General features: G+C 44.9%; 1 protein-coding gene, 2 long non-coding RNA genes and 1 other non-coding gene across 4 annotated transcripts; 1 reads left to right on the top strand and 3 right to left on the bottom strand.

Annotated features, from left to right (window-relative positions):
• The first annotated feature begins 1,647 nt into the window (after positions 1-1,647).
• LOC122682051 lies at positions 1,648-13,970 on the top strand. Its single transcript, XR_006337199.1, has 3 exons — positions 1,648-1,805; positions 9,941-10,148; positions 13,669-13,970. It is a non-coding gene; the product is annotated as an uncharacterized LOC122682051 (long non-coding RNA).
• Positions 4,030-4,133, bottom strand: LOC122682289. The gene has a single exon (XR_006337307.1). It is a non-coding gene; the product is annotated as a U6 spliceosomal RNA (small nuclear RNA).
• LOC122682050 lies at positions 9,027-14,863 on the bottom strand. Its single transcript, XR_006337198.1, has 3 exons — positions 14,157-14,863; positions 10,214-10,388; positions 9,027-9,250 (listed from the first exon to the last, which is right to left on the bottom strand). It is a non-coding gene; the product is annotated as an uncharacterized LOC122682050 (long non-coding RNA).
• A 5,135-nt stretch (positions 14,864-19,998) lies between these two features.
• On the bottom strand, positions 19,999-22,098 carry LOC122682049 (enolase-phosphatase E1-like). Its single transcript, XM_043884742.1, has 2 exons — positions 21,764-22,098; positions 19,999-21,651 (listed from the first exon to the last, which is right to left on the bottom strand). The coding sequence occupies exons 1-2, from the start codon at positions 21,845-21,847 to the stop codon at positions 21,286-21,288; spliced, it is 450 nt and encodes a 149-aa protein (XP_043740677.1). The 5' UTR covers positions 21,848-22,098; the 3' UTR covers positions 19,999-21,285.
• Between the last annotated feature and the right edge of the window lie 715 nt (positions 22,099-22,813).

Raw genomic sequence — 22,813 nt, 5'->3', positions numbered from 1 at the left:
GGTGGGGGAGGTATTTAATGCAAAGTAACTAAGAGTTTGTAGGACTTCCAGGTGAGAGTGAGGCCAAAAGTCAGTCACAGAGCAGTTACCTGATTAACAAGATCCTTTAGAAAGGAAAGGATCCTGGGGAGGGAGCAGGTTAAACAGGGCAAAATTGAACTCGGAGTTGCATGCTCAAATAATCCAGGGAGAAAATAGAGTGCCCCTCAACCAGAATCGTGGTTGGAGGCAAGGCAAGGAAGGACTGAGAGCCTCTTCGTAAGGCTGTGATGGATGTGCCAGAGGCTTTTCTTATTTACTTATTTATGTTGGAATATACTTCCTTTACAATATGCATTAGGTTCTGCTATGCAGCATCGTGGATCAGCTGTATGTATACACATACCCCTTCCCTCCTGAGCCTCCAGGTCATCGCAGAGCACCGAGCTGAGCTCCCGGTGGAATGTGTATGTTTCAAGGCTTCTCTCTCCATTTGCTCGCCCACTCCTTTCTCCCCTGTGTCCACAAGTCCACTCTTGATATCTGGATCTCCATTCTTGCCCCAAAAATAGGTTTGTCAGGACCATTTTTCTAGATCTAATGCATATCCTCTTCACAGACAGTGTCTTCTGCTCCTACCTGTGCTTTAGTGCTGAAAAGAGTCTTGCCAGTGGAAGGTGTTGAGTGAGACAAGGAGTCCAGCTTTCTCTTTCCTCTTTCCACTTCTTAGTAGGCAACCTGGAGCAAGGGAAGATGTCTTTGGGCCACCAAAATGAGTCTCTTTATATTCCATTTGCTCCTTGCCAAGCTTTGCATTAGTTGAGTGTGAATGAATCTAATTCATACAGAGATGGTTTCTTTTAGTTTGATGTGTAGATTTAACATTTTTAGAGGGAACTAAGCTTTCCACCATGTGTTTGGGGTTTTGCTCAACTGAACACATTTTGGAAACAGCTGGAAATCAAGGGAGTGCCTTCAGACTCTTCCATCCTGTTTGTTTTGCTATCTCAATTTTTGGAACGTGATCATCTCCTTAAAGTCCAGAGTTTCCAGACTTCAGGATGGAATCCAGCATTGCATTCCCAGAGGGCATTGGTGAACAATCAGAATGTCTAGCAAGGAAGGACTCCTGGAGACCACCCACCCCCACTGGTCCGCTCCCACGGTGCTGAAATCAGGGTCTGGTCAGATTTCTTGGTCTGATGCACACCCCTTTGCAGTTGACTTCTGATCAACAGGAAAGGCAGATAGAGATGAGAGCAAGGCATCTTCAAAACTCTGTAAGTTATTACGCCAACGTGAAAGCTCAAAGACACCTTAAAGGCAAACGATTTCTAAGCTACAGAATTAGGAAGAACTGGTGAATCTTGTCTCTGGCCAAGGATGCTGCCATTTTTGGAGACTTTCAAAGCCGAGACTCAGGCCCCAGGGACTTGGCAGGCCGTGTGAGGACAGACGGGCGTGTGGGATGTTGGTGCTACCAGCAGCTGGCTGTTCTCTGATGACAGCCTCTGCCTTCCATCCAGATCAAAATGTCAAGAGGAAGGAGTGGTTTCAGCAGACAGAGGAATGTGGCCATGGGAGGTGGCTTGAAAGAGACTCATATAAACTTGACTACTTCCTGGGAAAGAACCAGGAGAAAAAGAGAGGAGAAAAAAAAAAAAAAAAGACTAAGCAGACCTACCCTTCCTGGCTGGGAGAAAGAGACGAAGGCAAAAGAAAGAGGATTAACAGACAAGAAGCAGAGTGGGGAGTGTCATGTGGCTCTTGCGTTAGGTCAAAGTGGATGAAGATTCGAGCCCCTCTACCACACGTGCTGTGTTCAGGTAGGTGATCTCACTGACCTCAGATCCCTGACCCGTAACATGGGGGTCACGGCCCTCACAGGGACACAGTCAAGGAATGTGTGTAAAGGACTCGACACATGGCCAAACAGAGATTTTTTTCTTTTTTTTTAAATGGGAGCAGAAATAAAAGGGAGTCTGTGAGGAAAATTTTAGCACCTGAGAGAGCTGAGGAGAGGTAAGACTAAGATGGACAGACCCGTACAGAATGAGGAATTCTGCTCCCATGGGTAACAAAAGCTGCCTGCATTTTGGAAACAGTGAAAATGAAAGTTAGTCAATCAAACGTGTCCGACTCTTTGTGATTACATGGACTGTGGCCCACCAGGCTCCTCTGTTAGTGGGATTCTCCAGGCAAGAATACTGGTGTGGGCTGCCATGTCCTCCTCCAGAGGATCTTTCCGACCCAGGGATCGAACCCAGGTCTGCTGCATTGCAGGCAGATTCTTTACCATCTGAGCCACCAGGGAAGCCCTGGAAACAGAGATTGGGGGTGAAATTCCCCCTCTGTCCTCATGTCTCTCCTCTGAACCCCAGGGCTGGTGGCTTTCCTGCTGGGCCTGCAGTCACCTCAAGGCTCTGCTGTGACCCCCCTGGGCTGGTGGACCCACCACCTAAGTCTTTCAAGTTCCTGGAGACTTCTGATACCTGTTCTTTGTTGAATCATCTTTGTCTTTGTAATCCCTCACCTTTCAAAAGGACACCATCTCTCCTCAGATAGTTTTCTTTACTGAATGTCCATCTGCACAGGATTCAAGCGCCCACCCAGACCAACTGAAGCAGAACCCTGAGGTGGACCCCAGTGATTTGTGTTTGAGCAAACCCATCTGGGCTGAGGCTGACTGACTTCAGAACCTCTACTGCCTTAATTAATTGAGAAATCTTATCCACTTGATCAATCACGATATCATAAGAATGAGTAGATTTCATAATATTTCTGGGTTTTGTTAATTTTTTCTATAAGTCTCTGGGTAGTTTAGTCACTAAGTCATGTCCGACTCTTGTGACCCTGTGGACTACAGCCCGACAGAGTCCTTTGTCAATGGGATTCTCCAGGAAAGAATATTGAAGTGGATTGCCATTCCCTTCTCCAGCAGATCTTCCTGACCCAGGGATTGAACCCTGGTCCCCTGAATTGCATGCAGATTCTTTACTGACTGAGCCACCAGGGAAGCCGAAGACACCAGGGAAGTCTTTGGAGTTATGCTTTGTTTTCTTTCCCCATTGTTATTTAGTGCATAAAACACAGTTGCATTATCATTGTGGGTGATGCCATGTGCTAATATTTGTTACCCTTTTCATGCTAGGTTTCACTTTTTGCTTTAACTTTATCCTTGCCTGATATTGTTACTGTGACTCCTAGCTTTCTCTTTGTTAGAGTTTGCCTGGTCAGTCTTTGCCCAATCTGATTTTATCAGTTTGTTTCACACATACTTCATTCTGCAAGACTTTCTCCCACTAGGTATGCTGAATGATGTGCATTTGTTAGTGTCATTTCATCTGAATGTATGACTTGAACATGATGGTTTATGTGTTACTTGTTGCTAGCTTCACTTTGGCGATTTGTTTTCAATATACTCTGTATTTCCTAATTCGTTTGCTCTAGGGATTTCTTTTCCTTTCTTTGCTTTGTTTTCCCCTTTCGCTTCTTTTCAATATTTGTGGGCTATGTGTGTTTGACTTCCAGTACTTGGGAGGATTTATAGTATATTTTTAACTTGTCAAGTCATCATCATTATTATTCACATGTCACACCTATGAATAATAAGTACATTTATGTCTTAATTTAAGAAGTATAGATAGCCTTTATAGACTCCACTTTCCTATTTTTGCCACCTATAATATTGTAATTATTTGCTTCTTTTTCTTAAACTTATTATTTTGTATTAGGGTATAGCTGATTAACCATGTTGTGATAGTTTTCAGGTGAATAGCGAAGGGACTCAGCCATACACATACATGTATCCATCCCCCACCCAAACTCCTCTCCCATCCAGGCTACTGCATAAGATTGAACAGGGTTCCTTGTGCTATACAGTAGGTCTTTGTTGGTTTTTCCATTTTAAATACAGCAGTGCGCACATGTCCATCCCAAACTCCCTAACTACCCCCACCTCCCCATTTTTCCCTTTTTGCCACTGTAATATTGTTTTATTGTGTGTGTGTGGTTCCCTTTACTACAGCAATATATTTAAAACTCTTTTTTTTAATAATGGAGTGTTTAACGAATTTACACGTCATCCTCGTTCAGGGGCCATGCTAATCTCTGTCTGGTTCCACTTTTACTACATGTGCTGCTGAAGCAAGCACACTTAGAACTTGGTTTAACTTGGAGCGTGTAAGAAAGATCCTTTCTTATCTCTCTTCTCCGGTGATGGGAGGGGAGTGGGAAGGGCATTCCCTGGACCACAGAGATGATCGGGCTTCATCTCCCTGTCACTGACCTATGAACTGGCCCTGGCTTCGTCTCTGTTGCAAAGTATCAACGCACAAGTTTCCCTCTAGAGAGAACAACTCGGTGAAACAATAAAATACCTCCATCTGACAAGTAAATTGCACTTGTTAATCTTATACTTTTCTTTATCAGCTTAATCTATTCGTTGGCATCCGTGGTAAGTAAACAGGTTTTATTGCCAAATGATAAATAGGGGGGAAATTAGAGGCTTTTGCCTTGACGTTAATTAAGTCCTTAGAGAAAGTAGTGATTCATGGTTGCGCCGACTGGGAAAATGCTATCATGGCTAGACTGATTTTACTGGTTTCAGCAAAGACATGCCACTCTGCTTTTTTCAGAGTTTATTACAGGGTCCTGAATAAAGAATGCATCTGAAAACAACCCAGAACTGAATACTTCCTTATATAGTCATCCAACATTTACAGAATTTTTTACCCCCTATTAAAAGTTTAAATTTAATTCAGTGTAACTTCTCAGTCAAAATCACCACTTCTTCCAATTTTCTCACTACTCCATCCTGTCTCCAACTCATAGTTAATTAGCAGAATGTCTGCCTTTTTCAGCTGTTGTCCCCACTTCTCCTGGTCCTCCATGACTGAAAATTGAGGTCCCGACCTGGGTGTTTGGAGAGACCAACCAGCTACCTACCTAATGGAGGCAAACCAGTGGGCTTACCCCTAACAGATCATACCTAAAGGCAGCAGGGAAAGCCTCCCTGTTGTGCGGAGTTTAGGGCTCCTGCTGCTACGACCTTCATAAGCGCCTCTGTGTTCCTGGGAGTTTTTGAGTTTCTGATGGAAAAGGGCAGGAACTTCTCTCATGAGTTCTATGCTGCATTTGTCCTCAAGGCAACACTTTGAGGGAGACCTGGGGTGCTCGGAGGGTGGAGGCAGCTCTCTTGAGGTGCTGGGACCAAGAGTTGGTGCAGGTGGCTCTTACTGATGGATTCCATGGCATTCCAAGCTGCCCCAGTTTCTGTGAGCAATCTCACTTCAGTCACCTGGTGCGACCTGGGGGCTGGGCACCTGGTGGTGTTGGCATGGAGCACCCCCTTAGGAAGAGAAAAGATGAGGGGCTTCATCCCTCCAGATTCTCTGGCTCTGCCACTGGAATGACCTAGGCTGAGTGGTGCTATTCCAAAAAAGCATCCATAAAGAAAGCTAGAGCTGTGTTGGCAACAGCTGCTGAAAAAGTCTACTCTCTACACTAATTTTTTTAGATTTATAGAATACTTACTACCTTTCCTTGAAAGAAATACTATAAAATCAACTTTTTTGCTCTGTTTCTGCTTTCCAGAGGCCAAGGTCTTTATTTGAACAAGCACACCTGAGTGTCCCTCTCCCATCTCTCCTGCCACTGGTGCTGCTGGGGCCCTGCTCCTACCCTCTCAGGACTCACTCTCTATAGATAAAGACTCTCTACTCTGCACTTGTTCTGACTCTGACACATGCTCACTTTGCCTTATGAAAGGCCAGAAGTGCCCAAGAATCAACACACCCCCTAAAAACAGCCTTTTAGGATAATGGATGGATTTTTGGTGTATACCTCAATTTCCTAGCCTCTCAGGGGGACCGGCTCTGTGGCATGTCCTCCAGGGATTCCAAATAGGATGAAACATCACTTGCCTTCAACACTAGCTTCTTGATGAAGCATCCTTCATAGTTACTCATAAGATATCCCAGCTGGGAAGCAGTGAGTAGAATGAACATGACTTATCCAAGACCATTCAGGAGGTTAAGAGTAGATGTCGGCAGACTTATGAACTCAATCTGAGGAAGAAGTTGGCTGCTACAGCTAATTGAAGATGCAAGGAATTGCTTGTGGGTGTAGAGAGGTCTCTGACTGCAGCAGTATTTAAAGAATGAAAAGTCAGAGGGCAGGGGTCTTGAAAAGACTCAGCAGCTTGATAGCTATAACGCCAAGTTTTCCAAGAGTGAAAATTTCTAGGTACAGTGTGCATTGTGATGGACAATGTAATCACCAACTCCACCTCTTTGGTTTCTCTGTTCTGTATTTACATGAGTCATCAATGACCTTAACTACATACAATCATGTCCCTGTGAACCCTGGGACACACCCAGGGTCAGCACGTGTTTCTCTGCTCCTCTAAATTCCAACAGTTCACGCTCAGCTCTCTTGGCAAGACTGTTATCAAAAGTCTCTGTTTGTCTTTGATGATGTATATCGTTCTCACGCCTGTGAACAGGGGCTGCACCATCTCTTCACCATTAGCATCATCACCACCTCGCACTGTGACTGGCCCTTCACAGGTGCTTGGTAGTTGTTGGTGGGATGAAAGACAGTGAGCTCAGTGTTCGGCTCTGAGCACATAAAGATGAACAGGTAACATTCCTTTGTCTCTCAAGAGCTCAGATGACTCCTATGCGACATCAAAGTCGGTGGAGCTCTGGGAGCTGCGTCCCTGACAAGGGTGAAGAGTATGTCAGGGAAGCTGATGATGGAGATGGCTTAGTGTAGTGTGTCTCCGTCCTTAGCATGTCTGAGGATCCCCTGGGGATGCTGTGAAAATGCTGCTTCTGAGTCAAGGGTCGGGAGGAGAGCTCAAGACTCTGTATTGCTAACAACCTTCTAGGTGCCGTGATGCATCTGGTCAGCAGACCACTCTTTGAGTAGCAAGGTCTTAGAAGATAGTAGGTTTTCCCTAAATGATGTGGATTCCAGAAAGAGCAAAGACCATAGAGGCATGGAGACACAGACAGGAAGTTTTATAAGACTGTTGAACAGCTGGTGAGGATGGAGTTTAAGTTGTATTGAAAAAACAGCAAAAGAGAAAGTGTATGAAGAGGACTATGAGCCATTTAGGGCCTAGCTATGGGGTGTCATTGTTAACCTTATTCTTGCAGGCAATAGGGAGCCACCAAATGTTTTTAAGAACAAAGTGGCTTGATTGGCTTGCGATTTAGGTGAACTACCCCTTGTCCCTGTAGTGAAGCAAGAGTTGGTGGAAAAACTCAAGATCTTTGAGTTATGACCCAATATAGCAATATTAAAGAAAGACAGTGAGGGGTTTACCTTGGCAAGAGCTGTGGTGATTGAGAAGTAGAGATGAACTGGCACAGTGTTTAGGAAATAGAACCAACAGTATTGATACAGAAATTGGGAGTGAGTATAAACTACAGTTGACTCTCCATATCTACAGGTTCTGCATCTGCAGAATGAACCAATGGGGGATCAAAAATTTGAAAAAAAAATCCTGGGTTCCAAAATTCAAAACTTGAATTCACCACGCACTGGCAGCTATTTATGTAGCGTGACATTGTATTAGTTGTTATAAATAATTTATGGGTGATTTAAAGTATATGGAAGGATGTACATAGGTTATATATGCAAGTTCTTTGCTGTTTTATGAAAGGGATCAGCACCTGTGGAATTAGTCCCCTGCGGACTCTGAGGGACAACTGTACTAAACAACACATCATTCAGATTTCTTGCCTGGGAGCTTGAGGGGATGAATTGCAGCATGGTGGCATCTCAGGATGAGATAGCTTGGGATGTTTTCCATATGCATTTGATTTTAAAAGCAATTATTATCGAGTCAACCTAAAATGCAGTTTATTTTTATTTTGAACTATTATTTACTTTATGTTTCTTAGGGATTAATTTATCACTGAAAATTTTATTCCAAAGAATACCATACTGTTTTTTGCACAAATGTGCCTCAGTGGTAAACAGTCCACCTGCCAATGCAGGAGATGCAGCAAGTTTGATCCCTGGGTCAGGAAGATTCCCTGGAGGAGGAAATGGCAACCCATTCCAGTATTCTTGCCTGGGAAATCCCATGGACAGAGGAGGTTGTGGAGCTACATACAGTCCATGGTATTGCAAAGAGTTGGACACAACTGAGTGACTAAACAACAGCAACAAATAATGATAGAAAAGTTAGAAGAACTTACCAAAAACAGCTAACTGGTTCCATACTGAAATTTGTTATAATTTCTAATGATTTCTTATTTAAAATTATGGCATTTGATATTAATAATTGGATAGCACTTTGGTATCTTCCCTCAAAAAAGTGTATGCAAAACTCTATTATAGCACAGATTGTACTGTATTGAACAATTTTAAATAAATCTCTGTCTTCCAAGGTAGTGAATGAGTTCCTTGAGGACACAGAGATATTGTATTCATATTTCTCCCCTAGCCTGACCGACCCTAGATGGAGTCAGTGTCAGGAACCAACAGTAATTTTGAATAAATAAATCCTGCCAAGCATACTATTCTTTACTCTTGCCCTCAAGAGGTCAGTTGCTCAGACAATGGAAAGACATTTGCATCACCCAGGACTGAGTTCACCCTAAAGTCAGACATATGCCAGCTGCGCAAGTGAATTAAGGACCATTTTGGAAGTTAACTGTTTAAACTGTGTGCTATAAAGTCACAAACCAGGTCAGGAAAATGTCAGGAATCAATGTGACCTACCAGAAAGTCTGTAGGAGGAGATGGAGAAAAGGGTGAAGGTCAACTAACTCATAGTTCTCTGTGACGGGAGTTGTTTTGGCAAGCGGTCCTGGCTGACTTCATAAACGGAAAAGCAACGGCCAGACACTGGTCAGCCCGAGACACACCCCACTTTGGTTCTGCCCTCCCCACCCCACCCTGGCATTACCTGTGTGGGCCCCATTGTTTCCATGGTGATTTTAATTAAAATAGTAGTCTCCATTGTAACAAGTTACTGCAGCAATTGTCAGTGGTGCTGACGGTTTTGGGAAATGAACCATTGCGTTTAATCTTAATAGATCAAGCAGGAAAGAGAGGAAAACATACATTTAGGGGATTGTTCCCTGGGAGCTTGTGAGACGGTGAGGGCTGGGTAGAGCTGCTCATGGGAAAGTCAGCCAGAGCATGGTAGGTACAATGACATGCTGGCTAGTGAGCCCTGGGCATCTGTCCAGACTTCATCACCTAAGTAAATGGTCTTTCTGAGCAGAAGTCAGAAGTCGTGAGGAACAAACTGAAACAGGAAGCAAAGCAGAGGATGGTAAATGTGAGGCCGAGAGGCTAGAAAGGCGATGAACATTTTTATCCACCCAGAAAACCTACAGACAGGAGCCTCCTTGGGTCCATGAGGCACTGCGGATCACCCCCGCCCCTCCAAGCCTATGGGCCTCTCTCCCTGTCCTTGCCCCCCGGCTTCCCCCAGTGCCCTGACTCCCCATTCTCAGCCTCTGCAGAGATTTCTCTTCGCCCTCATCCTTAAGTCACCCAAATTCAGCCCAGTGTCTGACACCAATGATAACTTTGAACCAATAACTACTGCTAAATGTATTACTCTGTATTCTGATACAGTAAGTCCCCTACATGGGAACCTTCAAGTTGTGAACTTTCCAAGATCAGAATGTGTGTTCATATGTTCAAGTATGTAAATTAGTTCACGTGTCTGGTGTACATTGTCTCTACAAGGGGCTGTGCTTCTGTGTACTTTATAGCACTGTATAGAGTACAGTAATATCTTTATTTCAAGCCCAGGATGTCTGGAAGCAAGCGTAAAAGCAGCAGTACATAGCCAATTGTGTTAGTTGAGTACCTAGGCTAACTTTGTTGGACTTAACGAACAAATGGGACTCATGAGCTCACTCTTGGAACAGAATTTATTCCTATGGAGGGAACTTACTGTACTTTAGACAGGTGTGTCTTCACACAGGTCACTGCTGGGGATAGATGGGCCAGTTCCCAATGGAGACTCAGAAAAAGAAGCATAGAGCACCTCTCTGAGCACTGAGAAGTTGAAGCACTCTCTGCATCTCCTCGCAGCACGGCTCACGGGTCCCTGGTGCTCCTGGCCTCCCCTGCCCATGAGTGAAGCTCCTCCTCACCCAGGGCTGCCCTGGGCCAAGATGCTGAGGCTCACGGTAGGAAACTGCCCATAGAGGGGCCTATGGGGACGAGATAGGGTCTGCTGTCACAGCATTCATACCGCATTCTCTGACTGCCTCTTCTCCATCCACCTCTAGATCAGGACAGCCTCCTCTTATAGAAGAAGCATGTGTAGGGATGTGTCGAGGAGTCCAGTCTGGAAGCTGGATGCAGGGCAGGATGCAGGGCTGGTGGAAGCAGATGGAGGTGCTGGTCGAAGAGCAGGTGACAAATACCTCAAAGTGAAAAGACGAGAGTGAGTGAGGGTCTGAAAGACAGTGAGAACAGGGACTGGAGAACTGGACGAGGCAGAATTCACAAAAGACACAATGGCAGGATGCGGGTGATTGTATTTAGGGGAGGGAAGGGAGGGAAAAGCCAAAGATGACTCTCAGATGCTGAGGTTGGACGGATGGATGCACGCAGGAAACAGTGTGGCTTTGTAGCTGTCCTCCTCTGTCTTGGGCTTTTGGGGACATCCCAACATGCAAGGAAGGCTTCCCTGATAGCGCAGTTGGTAAAGAATCTGCCTGCAATGCAGGAGACCCCGATTTGATTCTTGGGTCGGAAAGATCTGCTGGAGAAGGGATAGGCTACCCACTCACTCCAGTATTTTGGGGCTTCCCTTGTGGCTCAGCTGGTAAAGAATCTGCCTGCAATGTGGGAGACCTGGGTCGGATCCCTGGTTTGGGAAGATCCCATGGAGAAGGGAAAGGCTAGTTACTCCAGTATTCTGGCCTGGAGAATTCCATGGACTGTATAATTCATGGGGTCGTAAAGAGTCAGACACGACTGAGCGACTTTCACACTTCACAGCATCTGAGGACCTTTCTTATTGTTTTCATGAAAAGATTGGAATATATTCTATTCAATCTCTATAGCCTTTACCTTGCCACAATCCTGGGTTTCTAAGAGCAATTGGCAATTTGTATGACTAAATAGAGTGCTGGGCCCTTCTCTTGCAAAGCTGGCTCCTGGCACTGACCCCAGCCAGCCAAGCGGGGCACAGATCCCATCCCACACCTGCACCTCCAATCAGATGGGAAATGTGTCAAAAGTGATTACAACTAATACAAAAAGCGCCAAAGCTTGGGGATTATTTCCTTCATGAAAATGAGAGCTAATTTTAGTTATCATGATAACAACGCCGCTCTCTGCTGCTGTGTTGACAAGAGCCGAGGGTAGGCTCTGGGGACGGGATTGAGAATTGATATCACTGGGACAGAGAGGAGCTGTACTGGCGCCCAGCAGAAACAGCCTCCAGGAACAGAGGGAAATACAACATTCTCAAACTCCCCAAGCCCCAGAGACCCTCACCATCAGACACACAGCTATGGATGAGGGAGGTTTCTGAAACTCAGCTGTTCTGTTCCCCCACCTGAGGCTGAAGCCATCCAGGAAGGTGTCCTGCTTGGATCTGTGATGGGCTGGTGGGGGTGGGGGTGTGGGCGGGTGGGAGGCCGCCTGTCAACAGCAGAGCTCGATGAGACACACGTGGTAGGGAGCGTGCAGCACGCAGGTCTTCACGGGCAGCCCAAGCTCTCACGGTGTGAGTGCAGGACATCCCTGGGCTCGGAGCCATGGGCCTGGCAGCAGGGCCACCTCTGGTCCATCATTCCAGGGAGTCGAGCTGACACATGTTGCAGAGCCTGCCTGAAGGCTTATGCCCCGGCCTTGCTTGCATGGGTGGGAAGGGGGGAAATGGCCAGAATTTCCTTTCCTGCAGAGGCACTTCTTGACATGTTCTTGCACTTTTACCAGGAATAAAATCATGATGGCAAACCATTTTAGTGCTTCATCTATTCGGAACATTTCAGAGATTTTAGCCCAAATCTGGGCCTGCCCATGGGAGGATGTCATTCTTGGGGTCATTACTCCTTCTACATGTGGCTCCAGGGAAAGCTGAAGACCCTGGTTGTACACCATGATTCTTAAAAACTAAGTGGTTTTCTCCACTGTGAGTGAGGATGGACATTTTCACTTTGGAACTTGGCTGAGGAGACGAACAGCATTAGAGATGAACTCCAATCATGAAAAGAGAAATCAAGACTGCCTGACCTTACTGACTTGGACAGTTCAAAGATCCAGTGGGTCTGATACTAACATCAAAATCAGAGAAAACACCACTGGCTATGAAAGATGTGGGAAGAAATTAGACTTCTGAGGTGTGGGTTACTAAAAAGGCTCCCTTTGCTCCCAATTCCTTTCTCTTCCTAGTGTAAATGATAACACTATAATGCTTGCGGTAAGTAAGGCCCGTCACTGAAAACCACTATGAAAACCTAAAGGGAAATATGTTGTGAATCTTACAAAACATGTCTAATTAAAGACAACCTATAAATAATGCATGATCTTTCAGCAGACCAAAATTGGAAAAATACATCATTTATGATTTTTCAGTGATCCATCAAATAGAAACAACTTATCCAGAGCCTAAGTCATTGTTCAAATAACCAAACATATTTGAAACCTATAATGGTCATTCTTAATTATGAACCTTTCTGAATTACCAAGGAAGAATCAAATTTTCTTTAGATGAGTTTTTATGATGACGGATGTTTAATATAGTTTCATTTACAGTGTACAATTAATCAGAAAGCCCACGGATTAGAAATTCCTACCTCCATTATTAATGATGAGAAAAAGATGAATATATATATATATACACACACATCATGGAAGGCAAGGAGAAGGAAGCCAATTTCATAACCTTTCCTTGGATTAGAATGTCTTGTCATTCCCGTGAAAACAGTTCTTAGCTAAATGTAAATATTTCCAGTTACAATCAGGCAAGTATTCTTTTATTTTTGCAGTGGTTATGTAATCAATAATGTTTTCTCAGGACCTCCCTAGTGGTCAGTGGTTAAGACTTCACCCTTCCAATGTGGTGCGTTCGATTCCTGTCAGGGAGATAAGATCCCACATGTCTCTTGGCCAAAAAAGGAAAACATATAAAACAGAAGCAATGTTGTAAATATTCAATAAAGACTTTTAAAAGAATGGTCCACATTAAAAAAAAAAGTTTGCCATTTTTTTTAAAAAAAGTTTTGATGTTTTTGAAACATCAAAAAGAAAAAAAGCAGGTTGTTAAGGGGAATTTTATTTATTTTCAGTCAGTGTAAAGACAAGTGAAAGATGAAGTAGGCCCAGCATTAAAAAGAACAGAGAGGAGGATTTTGTGTCCCTTTAAGTAAGGTAATTTCATGTTGTCCTGCTAACATTATGATCTATATATTTGGTACTGACCACAGTTGTTCAAAATTTGGAATTTTACTTTAGAGTAAAAAAAATTCAGTTTTGTGTAGAATCTTGGGTTTTCTTTTTCCTCACATTTCTTCTAGTTTATCTTCTTCCATCTAAATAAGACTTTCTTTCTTACTTTTCCTATGGAATCAGGGACAATCTTAGCAAGTAACACATTGTAGTAAAAATCAGGAAAAGTGTCCAAAAAGGGTTTTTACACTACCCACGCTGGTAAAGAGTTTTGAAAATGTCATTTTAAACATTGTTGAATAGGTAACACAAGGAAGAGAAAATGAATGAACCTGGAGTTTATAGGATTGCTGGGGAGAGAGACATGAACTCCCCCAGTACGAAGAGGCTCATGAGCAACCATCTTGTGCAAGATGGCATACAGGAGGTCCAAGGAGCAAGCCCTATCGCTGGAGAAAATGTTCAAGAAGACTGCCCTACAAGGAGAATCTCTGGGTCTCAGAAGATGAGGAGGAAATTGGGGTGGGGGGGTTACCAAAAAGGGATCTCCATTTCCCCACAGCAGCTTCTCCCATGGCTCAGCCTCTTCTTGAAGGTACCTTAACACTCACCCTGTCTAGACATGGAGCTATGTCCTGCCCCTCAGCACTGGGACGTCTTCAGTGACTACTTCGGCTATTAGAGTGTACAGGGGTGATGTAACTTCCGAGGCCAGGCCATGAAAGGGGATTCAGTCTCCTCCTTGCTGCTGGTCCCCATGCCACCACACTGGAAGGTGCCCAGTCACCCACCTGTAGAGGTCACGCGTGGCCACCCTGCAGTTACATGAACAGAGATGGGGTGGGGGAAGATGTCCAGCCACACTGCTCCAGCACTCTGCTCCAGCGCCCAGGCTCCCCAAGTCTGTTCCAGCTCCAGCCAATGACTGACTGGCCAGAGGATTGCCTGAGTCAGAACCACCCACCGACACTATGAGAGAATAAAATGTTCGTTGCTGATTGAAACCACCAAGTTGAGGGGTGATGAGTCAGCAACCATCAGAGATAAATGGGAACTTGGGGAGAGATGTGGGAGTTCCTGAAGCCACTTCTTCCATCTAGTAATTTCAGCCCTGTTCAAATGTAGAAAGAGGTTTGAGCCAAATGCAGAGTAAATTTCTGCATGTCTTGGTGGAAGGACCTACAAAATCATGGAGATTCATCAGTGGAAAGCTGGGGATGGTGTACCTTCAGGAGGATGCTGTGTTGAGTGCTGTGAAAGACCTTCCTAGAATGGCTGGAGGCTGTTTCATTTTTCAAGATCAAACCTCTCTGTTGTGTGAGTTTGGCTCCTCACCGACTCCGGAATTTCTATAAAGATTCTTGCTACAAAGGAGATTTGAAATACCATGCTGATTTTTGCTAAGTCATAAAACAATTCTTGTTAGCTTTTGGAAATTCCTAAAAATATACAAAGGATGAGTGAGGAAACATTATTAATAATCCCATGACCCATTCTACCATGTTCTTATATTTTCTTCTGGCATCCTTCCATGTTTATATATAATTGATAACATGTCTGTTAAGAGCAATGAATGCTCTCTAAATATTTATAGAGAAAAAATGCTCATATAATAGCAAACCTAATGCCTGGAACTCAGTGCTCCATGAATGTATAAATAGACACATAAATATGATAACTTATCTTTAATGTAAATAGTCTCATAAAATGAGGGTCATACAAGTTGCTTTTTTTCACTTCACATTACATAGGGAGCATTTCTATGGAGTAAGTTCATGAAGGAACAGAGAATGGAAACTCAGCCTCTTGTCTCTGATGTGAGTTCCGATATGGGTCCTTGTCCCTTTTGCCTGTTACATGAATTGTGAACAGACTGTTTCTAACAGGTCCTGTCCCTCAGGGCATATATGGAATACAAAAAACCAACAAACAAAAACCCAAATAAATGAACAAGTCTAACCAAACAAAAACAAACAGGTGGGTAACAGAGAATGGAGTAGTGGTTCCCAGACGGGCAGGGGGCCAGGAGGGGGAAATGGATGCAGGGGGTCGACTGTCTGCTCCTGAATGGAAACTGCATTGTGGGTGTGAGGAGCGCAGTGTCCACAGAAGTAGAAATACAATGTGCACATGGCTCTCCTGTAATGCTATAAACTAGTGCTATCTCAATCAGTAAATCAATCCATTTTTTAAAAAATTTGGAGACTTCTCTACACTGAAAATGTAGTTGTAGATACTGGAATTTATGAACCTGTCTCTTTGGAGCATCCTGGCATTCAGGGGCATGTTCTTTTCCCCCTTATGTCCACCTAGTTACCTAGGCCTTCATTTAGAAGGTGCATGTCTAAGTCTGGGTTCCTCTAGAAGCAGAACCTGAGACAGGAAGGTGGGTGCATGTGGTTTATTTGGAAGGCAATCCCAAGAAGAAGGACAGGCAGGCTGTGAGGAGTCACAGCTGTGGGCCCCTGGCTCCATCCTGTGAGGGAAGAAGGTTGTGGGATGTGGGTGATTCCACTCAGAGGCTAGGAGGCTGGGTGCTCACCTGTCCATTCCAGCCTCATGGCCTGGGGCTGTCTCCTTGCCATCTGCCTCAGGGTATTCTGCATCCATCCCATGCAGGTTTTTCTTTTTTTCTTTTTGACAATATATTTGAACTACTTTTATTAAAAGAAAAAAAAATTTTTAATTTAAAAAGTACCAATAAACCAAAAAGTCTGAATTTTAATAAGGAATTAATCACAAAATATAGACATCATAACATCCTCAGATTTTTTTTTCTGCAATACCTGATGCCAAAATACAATGAGAAAATTATTACTAAACTTTGAAAAGTTGCAACTAAGGAATTTTGTAAATAAATTCCAACAGTAACAAAACACTTGATTATTCATAATGTGAATGAAGTAACTATGTGAAGGTAGAAGGAATAAAGTAAAATTGAGGAGACAAGTTGTAGAGGAGGAGCCATGAACTTGGAGTTAATGCACAAGTCAAGCAAAGACTATGAGATAATGTATCAAAAAAATAAAATGTGGAATGACTCTAGCTAAGTTATATAAATTCTTGATAGGAATTGAGCTAACAATGAATAAATTATATATGCAAAATCCAATAATCAAATACTATGTAGTATGTAAAATACTATAGAATTGACTCAAAACTACAGTTTAAATGTCCATATACACCCCCCTCCTATATATATTTGCCATGCAGGATTTTCTTTAGTGGCATGATAGCCAGGGAGACACAATGGCTTTTGTGATTCCTCTGGCTGTTTCCACTGCTGTGTTGTGACTCCTGGACTGTGGGGCTGCTTCGGGACTGCACTCATGGTCTCAAGGTTCCCAGATGCCCTTTTCCCAAAAGCTTCCTTGGTGGTGGTAAGACTGAAGATAAAAAGTCCAAGTCTGATTCAAAGCTTGTATTGATTTCCCTGCAGCAGGAAAAATAAGTTCAACCCCAAAAGGTGGCATCCAGCAGAGATGAGAAAGTGAAAGTCAAGTCGCTCAGTCATGTCTGACTCTTTGAGACCCCATGGGCTATAGAGTCCATGGGATTCTCCAGGCCAGAATACTGGAATGGGTAGCTTTTCCCTTTTCCAAGGGATCTTCCCAACCCAGGGATCCTGGAGTTTCTGAAGCCCCCTGCTGCAAACCAAGCTTTAAAGATGGGAGCTCAGCAAAGTCCATTCTTTGCCATGTTTTTTTGTTGTAGTTTTGTTTCGAGGAGGAGGGTGGGGAAGCCAGTGGCAACCTCAGGGGATAGAGACTGCAGTTTGCTGTGATTCATTCCCTCCACTGGGTGTTCATATTGCACGCTTATCATTAGCCTTTCAGAGAAGCAGGCAGCTACTTTGTCACGTGGTCCATTATGAATGTGACAGACCTTGGGATGCATGACTGTCTCTCAGATGCCTCTCTGAACTGGGGTGGACTCTTGTCACTCCAAGCCTTAGGGTCTCCTTCCTGATTCTCCGCATGGCAACCCCTGTGAAGTGCGGTCCCCTCTCTCCGCTCCTTGTCCCAGGGAGCTTTGGCAAAAACCTCTTGGGAAAGCAACTGGGAAATCATGTCTTCATTTCTTGTCTGCAAATGGTAACCCTGCCAGTTGTCTTCCTCGGCAGCCTTGGATCTGGCAACCCTCCCTGGGAGTCACACCGGGTGACAATGCCATGAGGTTCTGAGCCCAGGGGGACACAGACGCCAGAGAAGGCATGTTTATATAAGCCATGTGATCAGCATTTCGGATTTCGCAAATGATGTTTCAGTTCTCAGGGAGAGGTGGGCTACTAGACAGGGGAAAAGTTAAAGGGAAACCAAAGTTCCACGGTGTTGGGCTGTGGGGATGAGGGACATGTTCTAAGGACTGGAGATGGGGGTGAAGTGTTCTAGGCCTCTTCTGGGTGGGGGAAGAGGGGTCTGCTTTGTGAGGAACTCAAAGAAGAGAGAGACATAAAGGAGAAGAAAATGGTTTCTCTGAATCTCGAGTAGGGGGCAGGACAGCCAGAAACACAGCAGCAGAAGGGGACAGTCAAGCCTCCAAGGGGCCCATTGACCCTTCAGGGGTCAGGCGGTGAGAACACATGGACATGGATACACAAGAAGTTCTCAGATGTTCAGGTTTAAAGAGTTCCCTTCGTCGCCCTTCTTGGCCCAGGGAGAGAATTTTAACAGAAGAGTCAAGAATTTTTTGTGCTTTTTCTTTTTAAGGTGAGTGATTTATATCTGTCTCTGCAGGCTTTGTCTGTGCGTGCGTGCATGTGTGTGTGTGTGAGTGTGCTGAGAGAAGGCGAGGACTGAAGAGATACTTGGAATAGAAGAAAAATAAACAAACTGGGGAGTCAGCAGAGAGCACAACAACGTCAGCCCATCACATCTTTTTCTCCCTGTGAGTCTTTTTGTCTCCACAGAAGAAAGTCTCTGCCACGTCAAAGAGCCACCTCCTTGAGGATGAGAGGCCCCATCCCACCCATCCCGGTTCTCCGGAGGACTATGGAGATGGAAAAGCAACCCCATGAGCGATCACCATCCTCCTGGGCTGGGCAGGCTGCTCACCTCCTGGCTAAGTCTTGGGGTGGGGTGGGGAGTGGAGCTGCCCCTGTGTAAGCAGCACCTTGGGCTTAAAACTTATTATACTTTGCACTCTAAGCCTTTACACAAGACAAAACACAATAATGTAGTCACTTATCAAAGACAAGGACCTTTAGTTCCTCCCCAAGGACCAGAGGGCACATTCTGAGCTGTATTCCGTGGGCTGTTTTACAGACACTGAAGCCCCCTCAGGTGGAAGAAGATGACCACACGATGACTGAACTGAAGCCATGACATAAGCTACTCTACTTGGCACAATTCCAAGACCTGGCCTCAAGGAAATGGGAACAAACTCCAAAACTAGAGATTAATTTTACTTAACCAAAATGACCAAAAGTCCACCGCATCATGGATTTCAAGATGACTGTCAGAGATGACTGTGCCATCCTACTCCTTCTCTGCCTGGACAACCCAGAAACTTCCCCTTAAAGGTGCCAGTCCTCTGAACAGCAAGTGGGAGCTGGTTCTCTACAACAGGAGTCTGCCTTCTGCCCTGGTTACCAGCCTCCAAAATGAAGCAACCTTTCCTTTCCTACCAACACTTTTCTCTTGAGAACTGGCTTCTGAGAAACAAGCTGCCAGACCTGGGCTCCACAACATCTGCAGAGAGGACAGTCCTGGAGGAACTGGAGGCTGACTCCACTGTCCCATCTGTTCAGGGAAGGGTCCCCAGGCTTCCTAGCAGGAGTCTTTCAGAGAAAATCCACTGGTGGTGGGTCTGCAAGGGTGTGGGAGGGAGCTTGGTTTTCTTGATCCTCTTCAGGCCCCCACAGTCATGCACATCTCAGAGGGGACTGGGCAAGAGTCACCTGTGCTCTGACCCCAGGGGCAGTGGGCTTGGAGACAGTGTGTGATATCAACCGTCAGCACAAGAACACACTGGGGAAAACAGTCCAGTTCCAAGGAGGGTAATTCCAGAGGGGAAAGGTTGCTGAGCCTTGCTTGGACCCGGCTTCCACTGCAAGGATACCTTTAGCCGGGCCAGAATACCTTGTATTCCCCAGTGATAAGCGTCAGTTCAGTCACTCAGTCTTGTCTGACTTTTTGCAACCCCATGGACTGCAGCATGCCCATCTTCCCTGTACTTCCCAGCTGCCGGAGCTTGCTCAAATGCATGGCCATTGAGTCGGTGATGCCATCCAACCATCTCATCCTCTGTCATCCCCGTCTCCTCCTGCCTTCAATCTTTCCCAGCATCAGGGTCTTTTCAAAAGAGTTAGTTCTTCGCATCAGGTGGCCAGAGTACTGGAGCTTCAGCTTTAGCATCAGTCCTTCCAAAGAATATTCAGGACTGATTTCCTTTAGGATGGACTGGTGGGATCTCCTTGCAGTCCAAGGGACTCTCAAGAGTCTTCTCCAACACCACAGTTCAAAAGCATCCATTCTTCAGTGCTCAAATTTCTTTATAGTCCAACTCTCATATCCATACATGACTTCTGGAAAAACCATAGCTTTGACTAGATGGACCTTTGTTGGTAAAGTAATGCCTGCTTTTTAACATGCTGCCTAGGTTGGTCATAGCTTTTCTTCCAAGGAGCAAGCATTTTTTTTTTTTTTTTGAAGAAAATGCTTTTATTAATCACATGAAACTGACATGCCATCCCATTAGGTTGAACCAGGATAAATAATGCTGTTATAAAATTTACATTTCTTGCATCCATTTCATATTAGATATCAGGGCTCTAGGTCTTTTGGATAAATTTCAGTAAACCATTTATTTTTTAATAGTAAATAGGAATTAACATATGTTCTCAAACTGTGCTAAGAAGTAGTTAGCTGGGCAACTCTGAAATCTGTAACAACGGGCAGGATTAAGGCTGTTTGCTTAAACCTTAGGAAGCACATTTCTATTTCAGCTGTTACATTAGTGCATCTTTTCCACTGGTAAGGCAACTGCTTGCTGTGGGTACCACAATGATCAGCAAGTTTCTTAAGTAGCAGACACTTGGTTAATCAAGACTCACATGCATTTTCTTTCCCAACTCTGCTCTCTTCTGGAGCAGAAACAAATAGCTTTGTCATTTGTAAATAGAGATTAATAGTTTCAAATTAGGTTGTTGTAATCTTAAACTCACAACTTAAAGGGGAAGTAAATTATTATTAGGAATGTCTTTGAAAAACTTCTAGTTTCAAAATAACAAGGCTTCTGAGAAACCGCTCAAACCAATCTATTTTGATGCTTGACTTGATAAACATTAACACACTTGACCTGTTCAGTCATAATTTCTTCTCTCAACTATACGTCGCCCTCCATAAGGGTTAGGGTTGTGGTCCCAAACAATTTCTACATATAGAGCATCTTTAAAATAAGTTTCCTTTTCACTGAACGGAGATTCTTTTTCCCACTTATGTGCTTGTGAAAGGAAGTCTGAACATACACACACTCAACAAACCTTCCATGTGTGTTTATCTGTATTTTTTAAGCAAATGCTTTTTACCATTAGAATAAAACTAGATGACAGGGACGACGCTGTGAAGACAGTCTGGTCTCCTCAGGGTCCCTCCCCTAGGCTGAGGAAGGCAGGTACAGTTCGCTGAAGGATGTGATGAGGCTGAAGTGGGTCTTCTCATCATCAGTTAACCCTGCGTTGCCCGGTCTTACCACCACAGCCACATGCACGTCCGCCTCCTCAGCAGCGCTGGCCTCTCGGGAAACATCCGTCAGAAACAAGATGTTGTTGGTTGAACAGCCGATGCTGCTGGCGATCTTTCGGTAACTCTCACTCTCCACTTTGTGTCCAATCTTGGTATCAAAGTGACCATCCACAAGCTCAAGAATATCTCCCTCTGTAGAATGCCCAAATAATAGTTTCTGTGCTTCCACGCTCCCTTAAGAATAGACATATACCTTCATTCCAGCCTCTCGCCACTTCCTAACGGCCGGAACCACGTCTGCAAAGAACTCTGCTTTCATGTGCCCCGTCTTGAACACCGCCCTCCACATGTGGCCCTGCAGCTGCTTCAGCGCCGTGGTCTTCCGGTCCAGCGACATCTGCCAGTACACGTTATCCACCACGGCCTGGATCATCCACTGTGGGTCGTCCGCCCCATTACCAGAGGCTGCCGGGATCGGAACAGCCCCATCCAGGTGGGAGTCCTCTTCAGCCTGTTTCCTCAAAAGACTGACATCCTCTTCTTCCCAATGTGTCTGCAGATACTCTTTACCATTTTCTTTGACGTAAGGAAATAAAATGTCCTGCAGGGCGACGGGGCGCACACCTGCCCGGCGGGCGGCACCCATATCTCTTCGCCGCGGACCTGCCCTCCTCCGCCCTTCTTCACCACCACTTCCGTCCCTTCCCACCCACCTTCACGAAAGCAATCGGGGTTGTGGTACCTTCGATATCTAACAGGATCACAGTGACTTCGGCGGGCACCGAAAGCACGACCATTTCCCCACCCCACCGACTGCTACCAAGAGAATCGGCCTACTGGTAGAGAGGGCGGAGGGCGGCGCCGGCAGCGCCCCCAGCAAAGGGCTGGGCTTCTGGTGGCCCCGAAAAAGAGTCCCGGAACGGATAACCGCAGCGCGGCCTGACGCACGAGGCGGAGAGGACTCGTCCGAGCCTCCGGACGTAAAGAAATGCGCAGCCCAAGACGCATCTTTTAATTTCATGGCTGCAGTCACCATCTGCAGTGATTTTGGAGCCCCCACCCCACCAAAAAGAGCCTGTCACTGTTTCCATTTTTTCCCCATCTATTTGCCATGAAGTGATGGGATCGGATGCCATGATCTTAGTTTTCTGAATGTTGAATATTAAGCCAACTTTTTCACTCTCCTCTTTCACTTTCATCAAGAGGCTCTTTAGTTCTTCTTCACTTTCTGCCACAAGGGTGGTGTTATCTACATATTTGAGGTTATTGATACTTCTCCCAGCAATCTTGAGAAGAAGGGGATGACAGGGGATGAGATGGTTGGATGGCTTCCACTTCCACAAACTCAATGAGTTTGAGTAAACTCTGGGAGTTGGTGAGGGACAGGGAGGCCTGACGTGCTGTAATACATGGGGTCGCAGAGTCAGACACAACTGAGCAACTGAACTGAACTGATATTTCTCCCAGCAATCTTGATTCCAGCTTGTGCTTCATCCAGCCTGGCATTTCACATGAAGTACTCTGCATAGAAGTTAAATAAGCAGGGTGATAATATACAGCCTTGACATACTACTTTCCCAATTTGGAACCAGTCTGTTGTTCCATGTCAGTTCTAATTGTTACTTCTTGACATGCATATAGATTTCTCAGGAGGCAGGTCAGGTGGTCTGGTATTCCCATCTCTTTCAGAATTCTCCACAGTTTGCTGTGATCCACACAGTCAAAGTCTTTGGCATAGTCAATAAAGCAAAAGTAGGTGTTTT

Source organism: Cervus elaphus, chromosome 23, assembly GCF_910594005.1.
Source record: "Cervus elaphus chromosome 23, mCerEla1.1, whole genome shotgun sequence".
Taxonomy (NCBI): Eukaryota; Metazoa; Chordata; class Mammalia; order Artiodactyla; family Cervidae; genus Cervus; species Cervus elaphus.
This window is presented reverse-complemented; position numbering and strand designations above follow the sequence as displayed.

Bases quoted from the DNA above. Each gene is read 5' to 3' on its own strand.
- LOC122682049 (XM_043884742.1), bottom strand. From the start codon at position 21,847: ATGGTCGTGCTTTCGGTGCCCGCCGAAGTCACTGTGATCCTGTTAGAT. The intron at 21,652-21,763 runs GTGGGTGGGAAG...GTCGCCCTGCAG, and splicing joins CCCCGATTGCTTTCGTGAAG to GACATTTTATTTCCTTACGT.